The sequence below is a fragment of the Lutra lutra genome, chromosome 3 (genome assembly GCF_902655055.1).
Source record: "Lutra lutra chromosome 3, mLutLut1.2, whole genome shotgun sequence".
Lineage (NCBI taxonomy): Eukaryota > Metazoa > Chordata > Mammalia > Carnivora > Mustelidae > Lutra > Lutra lutra.
This window is the reverse complement of record NC_062280.1, coordinates 26,704,330-26,717,984: the sequence shown is the minus strand read 5'-3', so window position 1 is coordinate 26,717,984 and position 13,655 is coordinate 26,704,330. Positions and strand designations below refer to the sequence as shown.

The 13,655-nt window shown below is 41.9% G+C and overlaps 1 protein-coding gene across 1 annotated transcript in view; it reads right to left on the bottom strand.

Annotated features, from left to right (window-relative positions):
• The window catches only part of XRCC5 (X-ray repair cross complementing 5), an 89,075-nt gene extending 78,336 nt beyond the window's left edge, over positions 1–10,739 (bottom strand). The window contains exons 1-5 of the mRNA XM_047721203.1: positions 10,596–10,739; positions 6,368–6,481; positions 2,818–3,001; positions 1,935–1,983; positions 553–675 (exon numbers count right to left, since the gene is read on the bottom strand). Of these exons, the coding sequence (XP_047577159.1) occupies positions 553–675; positions 1,935–1,983; positions 2,818–3,001; positions 6,368–6,481; positions 10,596–10,616 (491 nt within the window). The 5' untranslated portion in view covers positions 10,617–10,739. The remainder of the gene's footprint in view (positions 1–552; positions 676–1,934; positions 1,984–2,817; positions 3,002–6,367; positions 6,482–10,595) is intronic.
• Positions 10,740–13,655: the final 2,916 nt, after the last annotated feature.

Genomic DNA, 13,655 nt, shown 5'->3' with positions numbered 1-13,655 from the left:
CAGGCACCCCTTCTTTGAACATTTTTGCCTGGAATCTGCATACCCCATTTCTAAATACACAAAAGCAAATTACATTTTACATACATGTGCATATCCTTTAGATTTGAAAAAGACTTACAGATAAACATCCTGTGTTTAAAATGATTCTCAGGTTGAGATCTGTCTCTACCCTAAAAACAGCTACTGCCTGCAAAATAGAGTACTCTAGAGCTATTGAACAAAAGAAACCACCAATCTGGGAATTGTTTGGATAAAGTCCTCTACATAGGCAGGGGATAAACTGAATATCCTCAAAAGTTTCCTCAATTCTTTGAGTCTAAGAAGAGCCAACAAACAATCTGCTACTGTGACTTTCATCCCTTCATCACTAAAACTCAAGGGTTGCTGGAACAGCGGGTACTCTCGTGAACGTTTGTGGAAGTCAGTCATCTGACATATCTCGACTCTAAGCACAGAGAGACTCCTGGGAACCAAGCACTCTAGAAAGGGGCCCCACTCCCTGTGTTATGGGAGTGTAGGACTGGTCTTCAGACATTATTCTCATGGTCTTACAAGAACTGCAGGGAGATGCCAAATTTCTTCAAGTTATGGATTATAACATCCAGCTGATCTTTGCTGAATGGGCTGCTGAGGTCAGTGAACACTTCAATATGCCTCTTCTCAAACTTCTTTCCTCTAAAAGAGAGAGTTATTACAGTAAGAAATCATTCTCTTGAATTACTACCCACAAACCCAAATGTACTTGGCCAACGAGCAGAAAGAGGCTAAGAAATTAACCTACATAGTTAACAAATGTGATTACATTCTAGAATCCCACGTATCATTGATGCTCAGTTAAGTTCCTACTAACATATAATCAAGTAACTACAACCTACGAAACATATAATCAAAATTTTTGAGCAATATGGAAATATTAAATCCCTGATTTTCCAACTCTAACTTCAGTTAATGATGTGGTCATTGTGATTAGAAAGGATTCCTTTTTCCAGCCTCCACTTAGCCAAAATGTAAACAAGGAATTCTCCCAGTAACTACATCAGCCTTGCAAGGGTTCATTTTCCAAATACCCTGGTCAGATTCCACTCACAGGGCCAGGGGCAGGACTTTACACAAAATGTACAGAGATTGAGAAATGATAATACAAATCTAGGCCCCAGATTTTGTGCAAATGTTCTTCCTAACAGTCAAGGGATGGGTGGGTGTGTGTATATTCAAAGACCCACATTATAAAGTTTTTTTTTGTTTGTTTGTTTTAATTTATTTGACAGACAGAGATCACAAGTAGGCAGAGAGGGAGGCAGAGAGAGAGGAGGAAGCAGGCTCCCTGCTGAGCAGAGAGCCCAATGCGGGGCTCGATCCCAGGACCCTGGAATCATGACCTGAACCGAAGGCAGAGGCTTAACCCACTGAGCCACCCAGTGCCTCCAAGACCCACATTTTAAAGGCACAGCAATTAAACAAGTAATGAATTAAAATTTAATTAAAAATTTTTTAATTAAAAAAACTTTAATTTAAAAAAATTTAATTTTTTTAATACTACAACTTTTAAAATTTTTTTTAAGTTTTTATTTTAATTCCAATTAGTTAACATATGGTGTTATATTAGTTTCATGCATTTAATTCAGCAAGATTAGGAACAATACCATCTAACCTTTTTTTGAGTTCCTGGTAATTAACTTAAGTCAAATAAGGAAGGAACTTAAAATAAGCCAAACATTTATTTCTCCCAGAGACATTCCCATCAACTATAGCCCTTCCTCTTTTTAAACTTAAAAAATAAAGGGCGAACTGGACCGCTGAATTCTATCAAATGTTTCCTTAGCCACACAAACATGCAGCTCGATTACAATGAAATCACACAACGCACAGAATACATCAACATGTAATTTTAGCCGAGAAGCTCATTTCCACCTCTCTTCAGCTGAGACACTTACACAGTTTCTCGTTGAATCACATCCATGCACACAATGAGTGCATCCAGGACTTGGCTAGTTAAGGGCAGAAGATAGCACTAAAGAGTCCCTTTATCCCAAGAACATGCAACTTCTTTCCAGTGAGGTCCACAGGGCTTGAAACTGTGGACTCTGGGCTGACTCTGTGATGATTTAAAAGTACTTGCCAAATTGCCCTTCTTCCAAAGTTTATTTGGAAGGTAATCTACCATATTCCCAATTATGAAGACAAAAATTATGATGCCATTTTACTATCTCTAGAATCGATTTGTGGTGATTACAGTCTACTCTTAAAGATGAAGTGAGGTATAATTTAGCATTTGTAAGTCACTCAGCTCAAGAACACCTCCCAGTGACCAGGGATACCATTACTGTTTACAAAAGAGTAAGCCCTTAAAATCATAGCATCTGTGGAAGAAATTGCAAATCTCGGTTTAGATATCATTTATCTAAATATACATTTAGATGATTTTTGCAACAAAAATACCCTCTGTCCAGGAAAAGCACTGAGAACACTACTGCTTTATTCTACTATTATCTTCTCTGCATCCAAACATTTCTAACCATCACCACCACCAATCCCTCTGCACATATCAATAGACAAATATACCCACAGGTATCTTCCCCTTATGATACCTCCCAAGTCCCCAGTATCACTAACAGAGAGAACGAGTAAGTGACTGGAGGGCCCAATCCAAACTTATTAATTTCACATTAAATCCTAACATACACCACCTCCATGTTCCTAGAGCCAAAAACATCCATATTCTCAAGCTGGGACTCTAGGGAGCCTCACCAAACTAGATTATGATTCCCCAGTTTAAAGGAAATTTTGTAAGAGTCTTCTCTGGATGAAAAAGGATACAGTCAGCTTGTTGGGAACCTGGTTGGATTTTTCTTTCAATGTCCTCCAGCAAGTCAAAATCTGGTAGCATCAGGTGTCTGTGCAGTGTGATGTTCTGATATTGATCCTTACCAGCAAGGGCATTCTCAGTGCCATCTGTACCAAAAAGGACTAAAGCAATTTCATCCCTGCTCTCAGCAAACACCTAGAGAAGAACGTTAAAAGGTTAAGAATCATTGAGTACCACCCGGAAGCCAGTAGATACCTAACCTTCAGGGAGTAAGACAATCATACCTCCCTATGGCATGTCCCTGGGGCCACTGTCAACAACAGAACACTAGGCCAGATGGTTCACAGGATGATAGACAAATCCTAGCCTCTAAGAAGACGGTCACTGAGTATAGATCCTATCATTCATTTCAACAGAATTTGGACGTAGGGGAGTGGAGACTGGTAACTGCTCTTGGTGTCGTCCAGCCAAATCAGACTCTAATTCTCAATGAAAATTAATTATGGATAATTTGAAATTATTTTAATCTATCCTTCTGGAATGATGACTCAAGGTTTCAATTTTCCAGAGGATTAGAAAAATAACTTTTGGTTCATGTCCTGTATCCCAGCAATTTCACTCACAGGTATATATACCATAGAGAAATCCTCGCATTATGTACTTAAGAAGAGAAGGACACGAACATTCACTTCAAGAGAGTTCACTTAGACACTGTTCATAACAGGAGAGAAGTGGAAACAAACTAACTACCCATCCACAGAATGCAAAAACACACTACAGAATAGAGAACAAAATATTACACCTCAGTGAAAAAATGAATAAATTTGTGCATGCTTATCAGGATGAGTAAATCTTAAAAACATAAGGTTGAGAAAAAATAAGTTGCCGAATTATATGTACCATATAAAAACATTACACACATTTTTGAAAGTTTCATGATACTAAATACTATTTATGAATATGCTTACATCCAAAAGTATAAAATATGCATAGTAATTACTGCAAATTCTGAGGAAAAGAGGAAAGGAGAGAACTGGGAAGGGATATACAGAGTGCTTCAAGTTTATCTGTAATTATTCTGTGTGTGTGTGTCTTTAAGATTTTATTTAATTATTTGAGAGAGAGAGCACACACGAGCAGGGAGAGGGCAGAGGAAGAAAGCAGACTCCCCACTGAGCAGGGAGCCCAACACAGAGCTTCATCCTAGCACCCCAGGATCATGACCTGAGCCGAGAAGCTTTAATGACTGAGCCAACCAGGGGCCCCTATTTGTAACTATTTTTAAGAAAAAAAGAAAAAGAAATCAATCAAATGTGGCAGAACTTAAGTAGTGTATAGTGCTAGATAATGGAAAAATAGCTTTTCATTATATTATTCTCTGTATTTGCCTCTTTTATGAATCACTTCTTCTTTTTAATTATTTTTATTTTATTTTTAAGATTTACTTATTTGAGAGAAAGAGATACAAAGATAGTGAGAGATAGCGAGAGAGAGCAGGAGTGGGGACGAGAGGGAGAAGCAGGGAGCCTGACTTGGGACTAAATCCCAGGATCCTGGGTTCATGACCTGAGACAAAGGCAGACCCTTAACCAACTGAGCTACCCGGGTGCCCTGAAACATTTCATAAGAAAATGTAAAAATAAAAAACAATATCTGACACAAAAGGCAGTCCTATTCCCACCTACCTAACCTAAGACTTTTCCATCAGTGGGAAGAATGCTGCCCGGGAAGAGGATGGAATTCTATCATTCTTTATTATTGTTTGGTCTGTTAAAGCACCCAGCATGCTAATAATTCCAGATACAATTCCCAGTTGCACCAGGCAGAAAAAAAATCCTAGTTATTGAGGTTCAAACATGTCCAGCAATGGGGCAGCCCAACTAGAATTCTACCTCTGTCCTGGATAAGACTTCATCCTAAAGCAAGGTAATCTTGCTCAACAACAAAATCTCAGCCAGGAAAGGGAAGGAAATTTTGAATGCAGCATGAGACTGGCACCAGATGCTGTTACCCAGCCTTCCAGGTTCAGACTCCCAAGGAAGAGGCAGAGCCAAAAAGAAAAACTGCAAGCACGGCTTCTCTTAAAAAAAAAAAAAAAAAAAAAAAAAAATCTAGGGGCGTCTGGTTGGCTCAGTTGGTAGAGCATGCAACTCTCCATCCCAAGGTTGTGAGTTCAAACACCACATTGGGCAAGGAGCCTACTTAAAAAATAATAATAATGAATAAATAATAAAATAAAAAACAAATTTAAAAAATCTACACATTGAGACATAGGACTTAAATGCAAATAACACAAATTACTAAAACTAGGAATGGGGTTAGAGGCATTCTCTTCTTGACACATGGAGGACTCCAGGTCATCAAAATTTGTTAAAATCAAGGGAGACAGGTGGGATGTCATAGTGCTTAGTGAAAAGGGCAGCACCCAGCAGAAACAACGGAGGTGTCCAGGAGGAGTAGGAGCTGCCAGTGAATAAGGCAGAACTTCATGGGTTTAGGAAAAGTAGCGGTCATACCAAGAAGGGACAGAAATCAACAGGGGAATCTTATTCATCCCATTCCTGACCCCCCTGAATGTGAGCTAGTCTAAGTGACTCGCTTGGCTCCTAACAGCAGAAATGACCTTCTTGGATTTCTAAAGCGAGGTCATAAAAAGCCATACAGGCAGGTCTCTTGGAATAACCACTCTTAGAACCTTCCGCCACCCTGTAGGAATCCCAAGCTACATGGAAAGACCACATGCAAGGGTTCTGATGGACAGCCCCAGCTGAGCTCAGAGCCACCAGAAGATTTAAGTTCTAGCCATGAGGGTGAGCCATCCTAGGTGTCCCGCTCAGTTTAGCCTTCAAGTGATTCAGCCCAGCCAACATCTGAATGCCCTTGCACAAGCGACCCCAAGAAGCCAAACTGAGCCACCCAGCCATCCCTTAAAACCAGGAGAGATAATTAAAAAAAAAAAAAAAAGTAATTTAAGACATTAAGTTTTGGGATAATGCGTTATCAGCAAAAGGTTACTTGGAATAGGCACAAAGTAGCTGAAGTACTTATTTAAAATCACGAGGTTAGTAAACGTCATGACGGAGCAAACCCGGGTTGCCTGGCTCTAGAGACTATTTGTAAACATTTTTACTTTGCCTTGTTTCTGATAAAAAACTATAATATCTAATGGAGGGACCAAAACAAAGGAAGAAAAAATGTCAGGCTCTAGTGACAGTTGGACTTGCATATAAGTATATGTTAAAAAACTCAGATTCCCAAGACACTGAGGTTGGGGGTGCCTGGGTTGCTTAGTTAGTTAAGCATCGGACTCTTGAGTTCACTCCAGGTCATGATCTCGGGATCCCCGTGCTGGGCCCTGTGCTCAGCAGGGAGTCGGGATGGGATTCTTCCTCTCCTTCTCGCGCTGCCCCTCCCCAGCTCATGTCCTCTCTCTAAAAAAAAAAACTGAAAAAATATAAAGTACCAAAAATACTGAGGCTGGATCATAAGCAGGCTGGTATCTTGCGTTACTAAGTGGAGACAACAAGCAATGAAAACAAGAGTTATAAGCTCAAAACTTACCTGTCGCTGCACAAACATGGTCATCACCTTCCTTGCTAGTTCAAATGGGGACTCTTCGCCAGGAAGGGAGTTACTCATGGCGGAGCCCACATCCATACATAGTACAACAGCTGCCTAGAAATAATGTCCCAGAGAGTTGAGAAAATGGTAATAATGGTCATTAAAAATAAAAAGAAAAGAAAAACAGGTATGGCCTTTGCTTATTTCACTCAAAGAACCTGTCTGTACTCTAGGAGACTTAGGGACGACAGGACAGAGGGAGGGGGACTGCTCTACTTAAAGAATGTATATAAGACATATAAATGTTTATGACAGCAAAACTTTAAATAGTCCTAATATTTTTTGAAAAATAGAAAGGCAGGACAGGAGCACGCTCCAGGACGCTGCTGTTCCTCAGCCTGAGCCCAAGAATAAACCCAGAGGGAGCAAGCCTAAAAACAACCTACAGGCCAGAGCAGTGGACCCCAAAATACATCAGACTGTAGTCGATGTGCAGAGCCACAAGCATGAGAATAGATGTTTTTTTCCTAAGCCTCTGATTTGGGGGTAGCTTGTTATGAAGAAGCATTTTTGAGGCGATAGGTGACGGCTACAACCTACACATACTGAAATGCTATACCCCATCAATTTGAATCAGTTTGTAAACTGGGGTCTAAAATGAAGACTAAGACACCAAATCTATCCTAGTAGAGGACAAAGACACACAAACAAATAATAACAGCAGAATATTCCATGACAGATGCATGCGGTGGGCACTGAGAGAGTACACAGGAGGGGCATCTACCCAAGACTGGTGGAGGGGATGGTAGAGGGGATAAAGGAGGGGTAAGGAGGCAGAAAAGGCTTCTGGATGTGATCTTTGCGTAAGCCTTAAAGAAGAACAGGATTCAAACGTGAATATGGAGACTTACAGGTAAGGGAACCATGGAGACGCCTAGTCATTAGACAGCAATTGCATACATAGGGACTAAGGGAATAGGAAAACAAACTAAAATAAAACAGTTACATGCAAAATTTTACATTTGGCATCCAGAATTCAAGTGAATATGAGTTGGAGGAGACCTGAACAAATGGCAACCCACGATTTCAGTGTGGATTATAACGTGAGTCACTAATATGACATGGCTACAGCACTACATTCCCCACACCTATTTCATGTTTTTAGGCTGTATCAACAGTATATTGAATTCAAGGAAGGAAAACCAAGAGTAGATTAAGAAACTGGAGATTTGAGATCCAGCCCCACCTTTATTACCAATTAGCCTTGAGTCCCTGGGTGACTGTCACTTAACCTCGCTGTTAATTCCAGGCAGGAAGCAGTTGTTGGACTAGATGAGATCCATGGTTTTTTCCAGAGTTAATGTTCTTTGACAGTGAGTCTCACCTGTGCTTTGTACTAACCAGACCACAGGTGACAAACCGTGAGCAATTCTGAGCACATCTTATGAAGATTAATTACAACAGAACATGAGATACGCAGGTTAGAGAAGGATCTACAGAACAGGGGATGTAAGGAACAATTTGAAAAAAACTAGATATTTGAGCCAAGTTCGAAGATTTAGGGGAACATGATAGTTCCTCCCAAATATTTGGCAGCTGTGTTAGAAAAGCACTGGTCAGAAAGAGAGAGATGGAATGGATAACAGATGAAGTTACAGGAAGACTGTTATGACTCCATACAAAGGAGAAAAATAACATTAAGAAGTGATCAATAGGGGCGCCTGGGTGGCTCAGTGTGTTAAAGCCTCTGCCTTCCACTCAGGTCATGATCCCAGGGTCATGGGATCGAGCCCCATGTCAGGCTCTCTGCTCAGCAGGGAGCCTGCTTCCTCCTCTCTCTCTGCCTGACTCTCTCTCTGCTTGTGATCTCTCTCTCTGTCAAATATATAAATATTTTTTTAAAAAAGTGATCAATAAAAGAACCACGGTCTTCTGAAGCAATGATCTCCTGACTCTAGAAGTGTTTGAAAAATCTGGGGTGCCTGGGTGGCTCAGTCAGTTAAACGTTCAACTCTTGGTTGATCTCAGCCTCATGAGTTCATGCCCCACATTGGGCTCTACGCTAGGTATGGAGCCTACCTAATAAAAAAAGGGGGGGTGGAAAATCTGGATGCGTTCCTATGAGAGAAGTTACAGATGATTTTCTAAATTTGGTTATATTTCAGACAACACATGGAAAAGAAAGACTTCAAGTTTTTCCCTAGTTTACAAAGCATAGAACATAATGCATTAATACTGAGAGATTTCTGGAGTAAAGATAGTATGTTTGAAAAAAAGGTGATGGGGCGCCTGGGTGGCTCAGCGGGTTAAGCCGCTTCCTTCGGCTCAGGTCATGATCTCGGGGTCCTGGGATCGAGCCCCGCATCGGGCTCTCTGCTCAGAAGCCTGCTTCTTCCTCTCTCTCTGCCTGCCTCTCTGCCTACTTGTGATCTCTCTCTGTCAAATGAATAAATAAAATCTTTAAAAAAAAAAAAAAAAAGAAAAGAAAAGAAAAAAAGGTGATAATAAACTACAAAATTCCTTTGCAAACGATAAGGTTTACACCCCATAGTTTCAATGCCCTGAGCATAAGAATCTCAAAAAATGTAAGGGTCCCAAAATATGTCGTCCATTTATCTAATATACCAGAAAACGGTTTTAACCAGAAAACTCTAAGGTAAACCAGAAAACTCTAAGTTAGAAGATTAAGTCTTTTTAGTCCAGAGAACTTTTTTTAAAAAAGAAAACTATTTTCAAACCAGAAAATTCTAAGTTAAAGAAATAAAAGTCCTTTACTAGGCATCAAGTAACCAAAAAATGGCCATCAAAGGGTTTTACCATACAGAACTTCTTTCTGGAAGCAGAAGAATGGTCTATGTGATACTTTTAAGTTCCTATCCCGCAGCATTAAGAAAACCAGGAAATAGAAACTGAGCAGCACAGCAACTCTTCATTTGCACAAGGAAACAATACAGGCTGTTAGAATTTTGCTCCAAGTCCACCAGCCATATACAGCTGCTGCAATGTTTTCAGCAGCTGACAGGAGAACAAAAAGGTAAGTAACATCAAATGTTCATAATTGCTTTAATCAACATTTCCCAATGGGAGTCGTGGGGACTAGGGATCAGCTGCTGAAACATCTATCTTGCTTAACTATACCAGATGCCTACTAAAGGGCCTAGCCTTTCGATGTTTGGATGAACAAATAATTCTCTGGAACACACTTCCCTCTAGTGATCATTCAGAGACAACCATCACTTTTTGTCTATATTGAAAAAAATCATTTAAAAAATTCATCATAATGTGTATTATTAATCTGGGACACTGAGGGCCATAGGTTCCTAACAATACAGTAGGGCTCTGAAACGAGACAGCCTGGATTCAAACCTGAATTCCATCTCTTAGGGACCAGATAACCTTGGGATAATCATTTCACTTTCTTTATGCCTCATTTTCTCAACTGTAAACTGGGGATAATACTTGTCACCTCATGGGCTTGTCGTGAAGATTACATGCAACAGGAAAAGCGTTTAGATCACTGCCTCACAGAGTAAGCTTTCGAAAAATTGAAATATTAGATTATGATAGGGGTAATAACATGCCGCTTTACATTTTAAGATAACGTATTTTGGGGGCGCCTGGGTGGCTCAGTGGGTTAAAGCCTCTGCCTTGGGCTCAGGCCAGAGTCCTAGGATGGAGCCCTACATCGGGCTCTCTGTTTGGCAGGGAGCCTGCTTCCTCCTCTCTCTCTGCCTGCCTCTCTGACCACCTGTGATCTCTGTCAAATAAATAAAAACAAAACCTTAAAAAAAAAAAAAAAAAGATAACGTATTTTACTCACGGTCCCTCTCTGAAGTTTTACAAATCTGTGGGTAGGTGTCTACCAAGGCTAACTTTCATTCTCCTATAGATTCTAAAAACCCAGGCTCAAAAGAAACGGAGGTTAAGTGGAGGAAGTAATGGAAGAGAAGGGTGGACTATGAGAGTAAGAAAGGAGGCAAGCGGAGCGGGGAGAGTGGTATGAGGAGGTGAAGAGGGAGTGAGAGGTTGGGAGAGCTAAGGAGGCAGAGTGAATGGGGAGTGGGCGAGGCTCAAATTCAGGTATCCGGACTCCAGATCCTCAGGTTGTCCCTGCGCGGCCGGCCCTCTGGACCCAGCCGTGGCCCGCCGTGATCCCACGATTCCTGCTCCCGAACCACCCTCTCCGGATCCCCTGCACCAGCAAGGCCCAAACCCACGTTCTTTCTACCTTATTCCCGGGCCGCGCCATGTTGGGTGCGCCGGTACCGCGACCGCCTCTTCCGGGCGGGAACCGCGAGCGCCGCTACTGAGGTCCGGCGGAGTCGGAGCCTGAGCGTCGTAAAAAGAGCCACTTCCCACGGAACCTGGAAGGGGCGGGGAAACTGGGCCCCTGAGCATGCGTAGTCCCTGCGTGTCCCAGCCACACACACCCCCGACCCCCGTAAGGGGTTTGTGGACGTTGAGTTGCTCGGGTCTGTAAAACTATATTAGAGCAATTGACTTCACGGAAACCGTTTCCGTTTCCTGGTGTTGAGATCACCAACACCAGGGTCAGAGTTCTGGAGTTCGATTTCCCTGAGTATGAGTATGAATCCAGAAAGTCCCTTATCTTCTCTAAAAGCCTGTTTGTTTGTTTTTTTTTTTCCGAAAAGGGAGGATAGAGGAAGGCTTCACAGACGCGATGGCATTGGAACCAACTGCCGAAAGAACAGTTTTCCAGGCTGTCAATAGTGGGATCGATTCCTTCCTTTGCAGAGGAAATGGAATATGCACAGGCCACGAGGCACAGAACAACACCTGCGAAGGATCTCCCAATAGTTTGAAGCGTCGCCAGTTTGGAAGGGAGGATATTAAGCATTAAGACTTAAGGATTTAATTTGAAAGTCCAATCTAGGGAATGTTCTAGAGGTGGCGGTAGAGGTGGTGGTGATTATGATCAATCATAATGCCTGGCGGGCTCGCTGGTTTAAAAAATGGTTGGGGTGGGGCACCTGGGTGGCTCAGTGGGTTAAAACCTCTGCCTTCTGCTCAGGTCATGATCCCCGGGTTCTAGGATGGAGCCCCACATCCCCACATCGGCTCTCTGCTCAGCGGGGAGCCTGCTTCCTCCTCTCTCTCTGCCTGCCTCTCTGCCTACTTGAGATCTCTGTCAAATAAATAAATAAATAATCTAAAAAAAATGGTTGAGGTTTTTGAATGTGGGTACCTGAGACCCAGGCCCCAGTCCAAGAAAGAATTCTTGAGATGTCTTTGGTGCAAAAAGGTTGATTTATTAAAGCGTGGGGTCAGAACCCGTGGCCAGAAAGAGCTGCCCTGGGATTGTGACAGATGACTGATTACATATACTTTCAAGTTGGGAGGGGACTAGGAGTGGCATAAGTCTCTAAAGAATTTTGGAAGCAAGGTTTCCAGGACCTTGAAAGGGTTAGGTAGTGTTAGGAAAAGGTCATTTATTACTGTTTAGTAAACCCTCAGTCCTGAAACCCTACAGATGTATATTGGTGCTTGGGGGATGATTGCAAACATGTATCATTTAACATATGAAAAATCCCTTTTAGAAACTTCCGTTGTCTTTACCCTTCCTCCCACCTTAAAAGTATATAATGAATAGCTCCTCACAATGCCTTGGCAGCTCTTTCTACCCAAAGGTACTTTCTCCAGGGTTTAATAAAAACACCATCTTGGGGCACCTGGGTAGCTAAGTTGATTAAGCGTCTGTCTGCCTTGGGCTCCAGTCGTGATCCCAGGGTGGTGGGATCCAGCCTGGTGTTGGGCTCCTTGCTCAGCAGGGAGTCTGCTTCTCCCTCTCCCTCTGCCTGCTGCTCCCACTGCTTGTGCTGTGTGTGTGTGTGTGTGTGTGTGTGTGTGTGTGTCAAATAAATAAAAATCTTTTTTAAAAATACGGATGTGAGGGTGATCTGGCTACGACATGTCACCCCATTGATCGCCAGGGTTGATTCAGCTGATCTGGCTGGCTAGGCAGGTATCCCCTTCCTTCCTCACCACTCCATGTTCCTGCCTCCCAAAGCTGCCCGCTCAGTCGAAGAGGATGACCTTCCCAGATGCAAGAGAGGACCGTTCTTCGGTCAAGGGTGTACAAGGAGCTGTGCTCCTCTGCTAGAACCTTCAAAAAAGCTCCCAGGGTCCATTTGTAGGAGAATGTAGGATAGTCAAGTTTCCAAGACTCCAGACATATCCAAATGAGGTGCTGTATGTGGCAGTCTGCCTTTCTTAAAAAATAATTAATTAATTAATTAAAAATTTAAAGAAGTAAACACCATCTTTTGGCGGGGGAGGAAGAGAGAGGAGGGAGGGAGGAACAGAGAGAGGAAGAGAATCTTAAGCAAGCTCCATGCCTAACACAGAGCTTGATCTCACCTCCCCAAGATCAGGACCTGAGCTGAAATCAAGAGTCAGACACCAAACCAACTGAGTCACGCAGGCACCCCTAAGAACACTTTTTTGTATGGAAAATGTCTCAAGAATTATTCACTCCTGGCCCACGTCACATCACTTCAAGCTTTTGACTCAAACCCAAGGAGTTCTTTTAAAACTCAAATATTTTTTATTAATTATCTATATAAGAGGTAAATCAAATTAGTAAAAATTCACTATGGTGAAGGAAATTTGTATGTTTCATGTTGATGAAAAAAAAAAAAACACCTCTCCAAAGGCCTGATATACAGGGAAGCCATTTCAGATTTCTAAGTCACTATGACTGTGATGTAGTTTTTGAATGTATATAGGTTAGATCCAGAGCTGATGGCCAACAAAGAATTCTTGAGATGTCTTTGATACAAAAAAAGGTTATTTTATTAAAGCACGTGGACAGAACCCTTGGGCACCACCAGGGTTGTGAGGGGTGACTGATAATGTACTTGGGAGTTGGAGAACAGAAGGAAAAAGTTTTTCAAACGAACTTTGAGACGCTAAAGACCTACAAGGTATTGGAGGCCTTGCCATTGTCAAATGAAGGTTGTTTTTCCCTCTAATAAAGCATTAACAGTAAGACAGTTGGGAGCTTCCTGGAGAAACATTATATCCTTCCTATCACAAGTCCTTGGCTGCAGGTTATAAGGAAATTTTATATTTACGTTCCCTTTTACCTTTGTTTCCCATATCATTATGGATGGGTGGGTGATGTTAGGGCTCCAGGAAATTGAGTCTATGGGTCTTTGGAAGATAGGCTATGGATAAGAATACTTTTTTCTCTTAAAACACTAAGACATTTATAAACTAAGGGAGAGATCATGTGCTCTTGGGCATGATCTCTATTGTTAACCTTTGG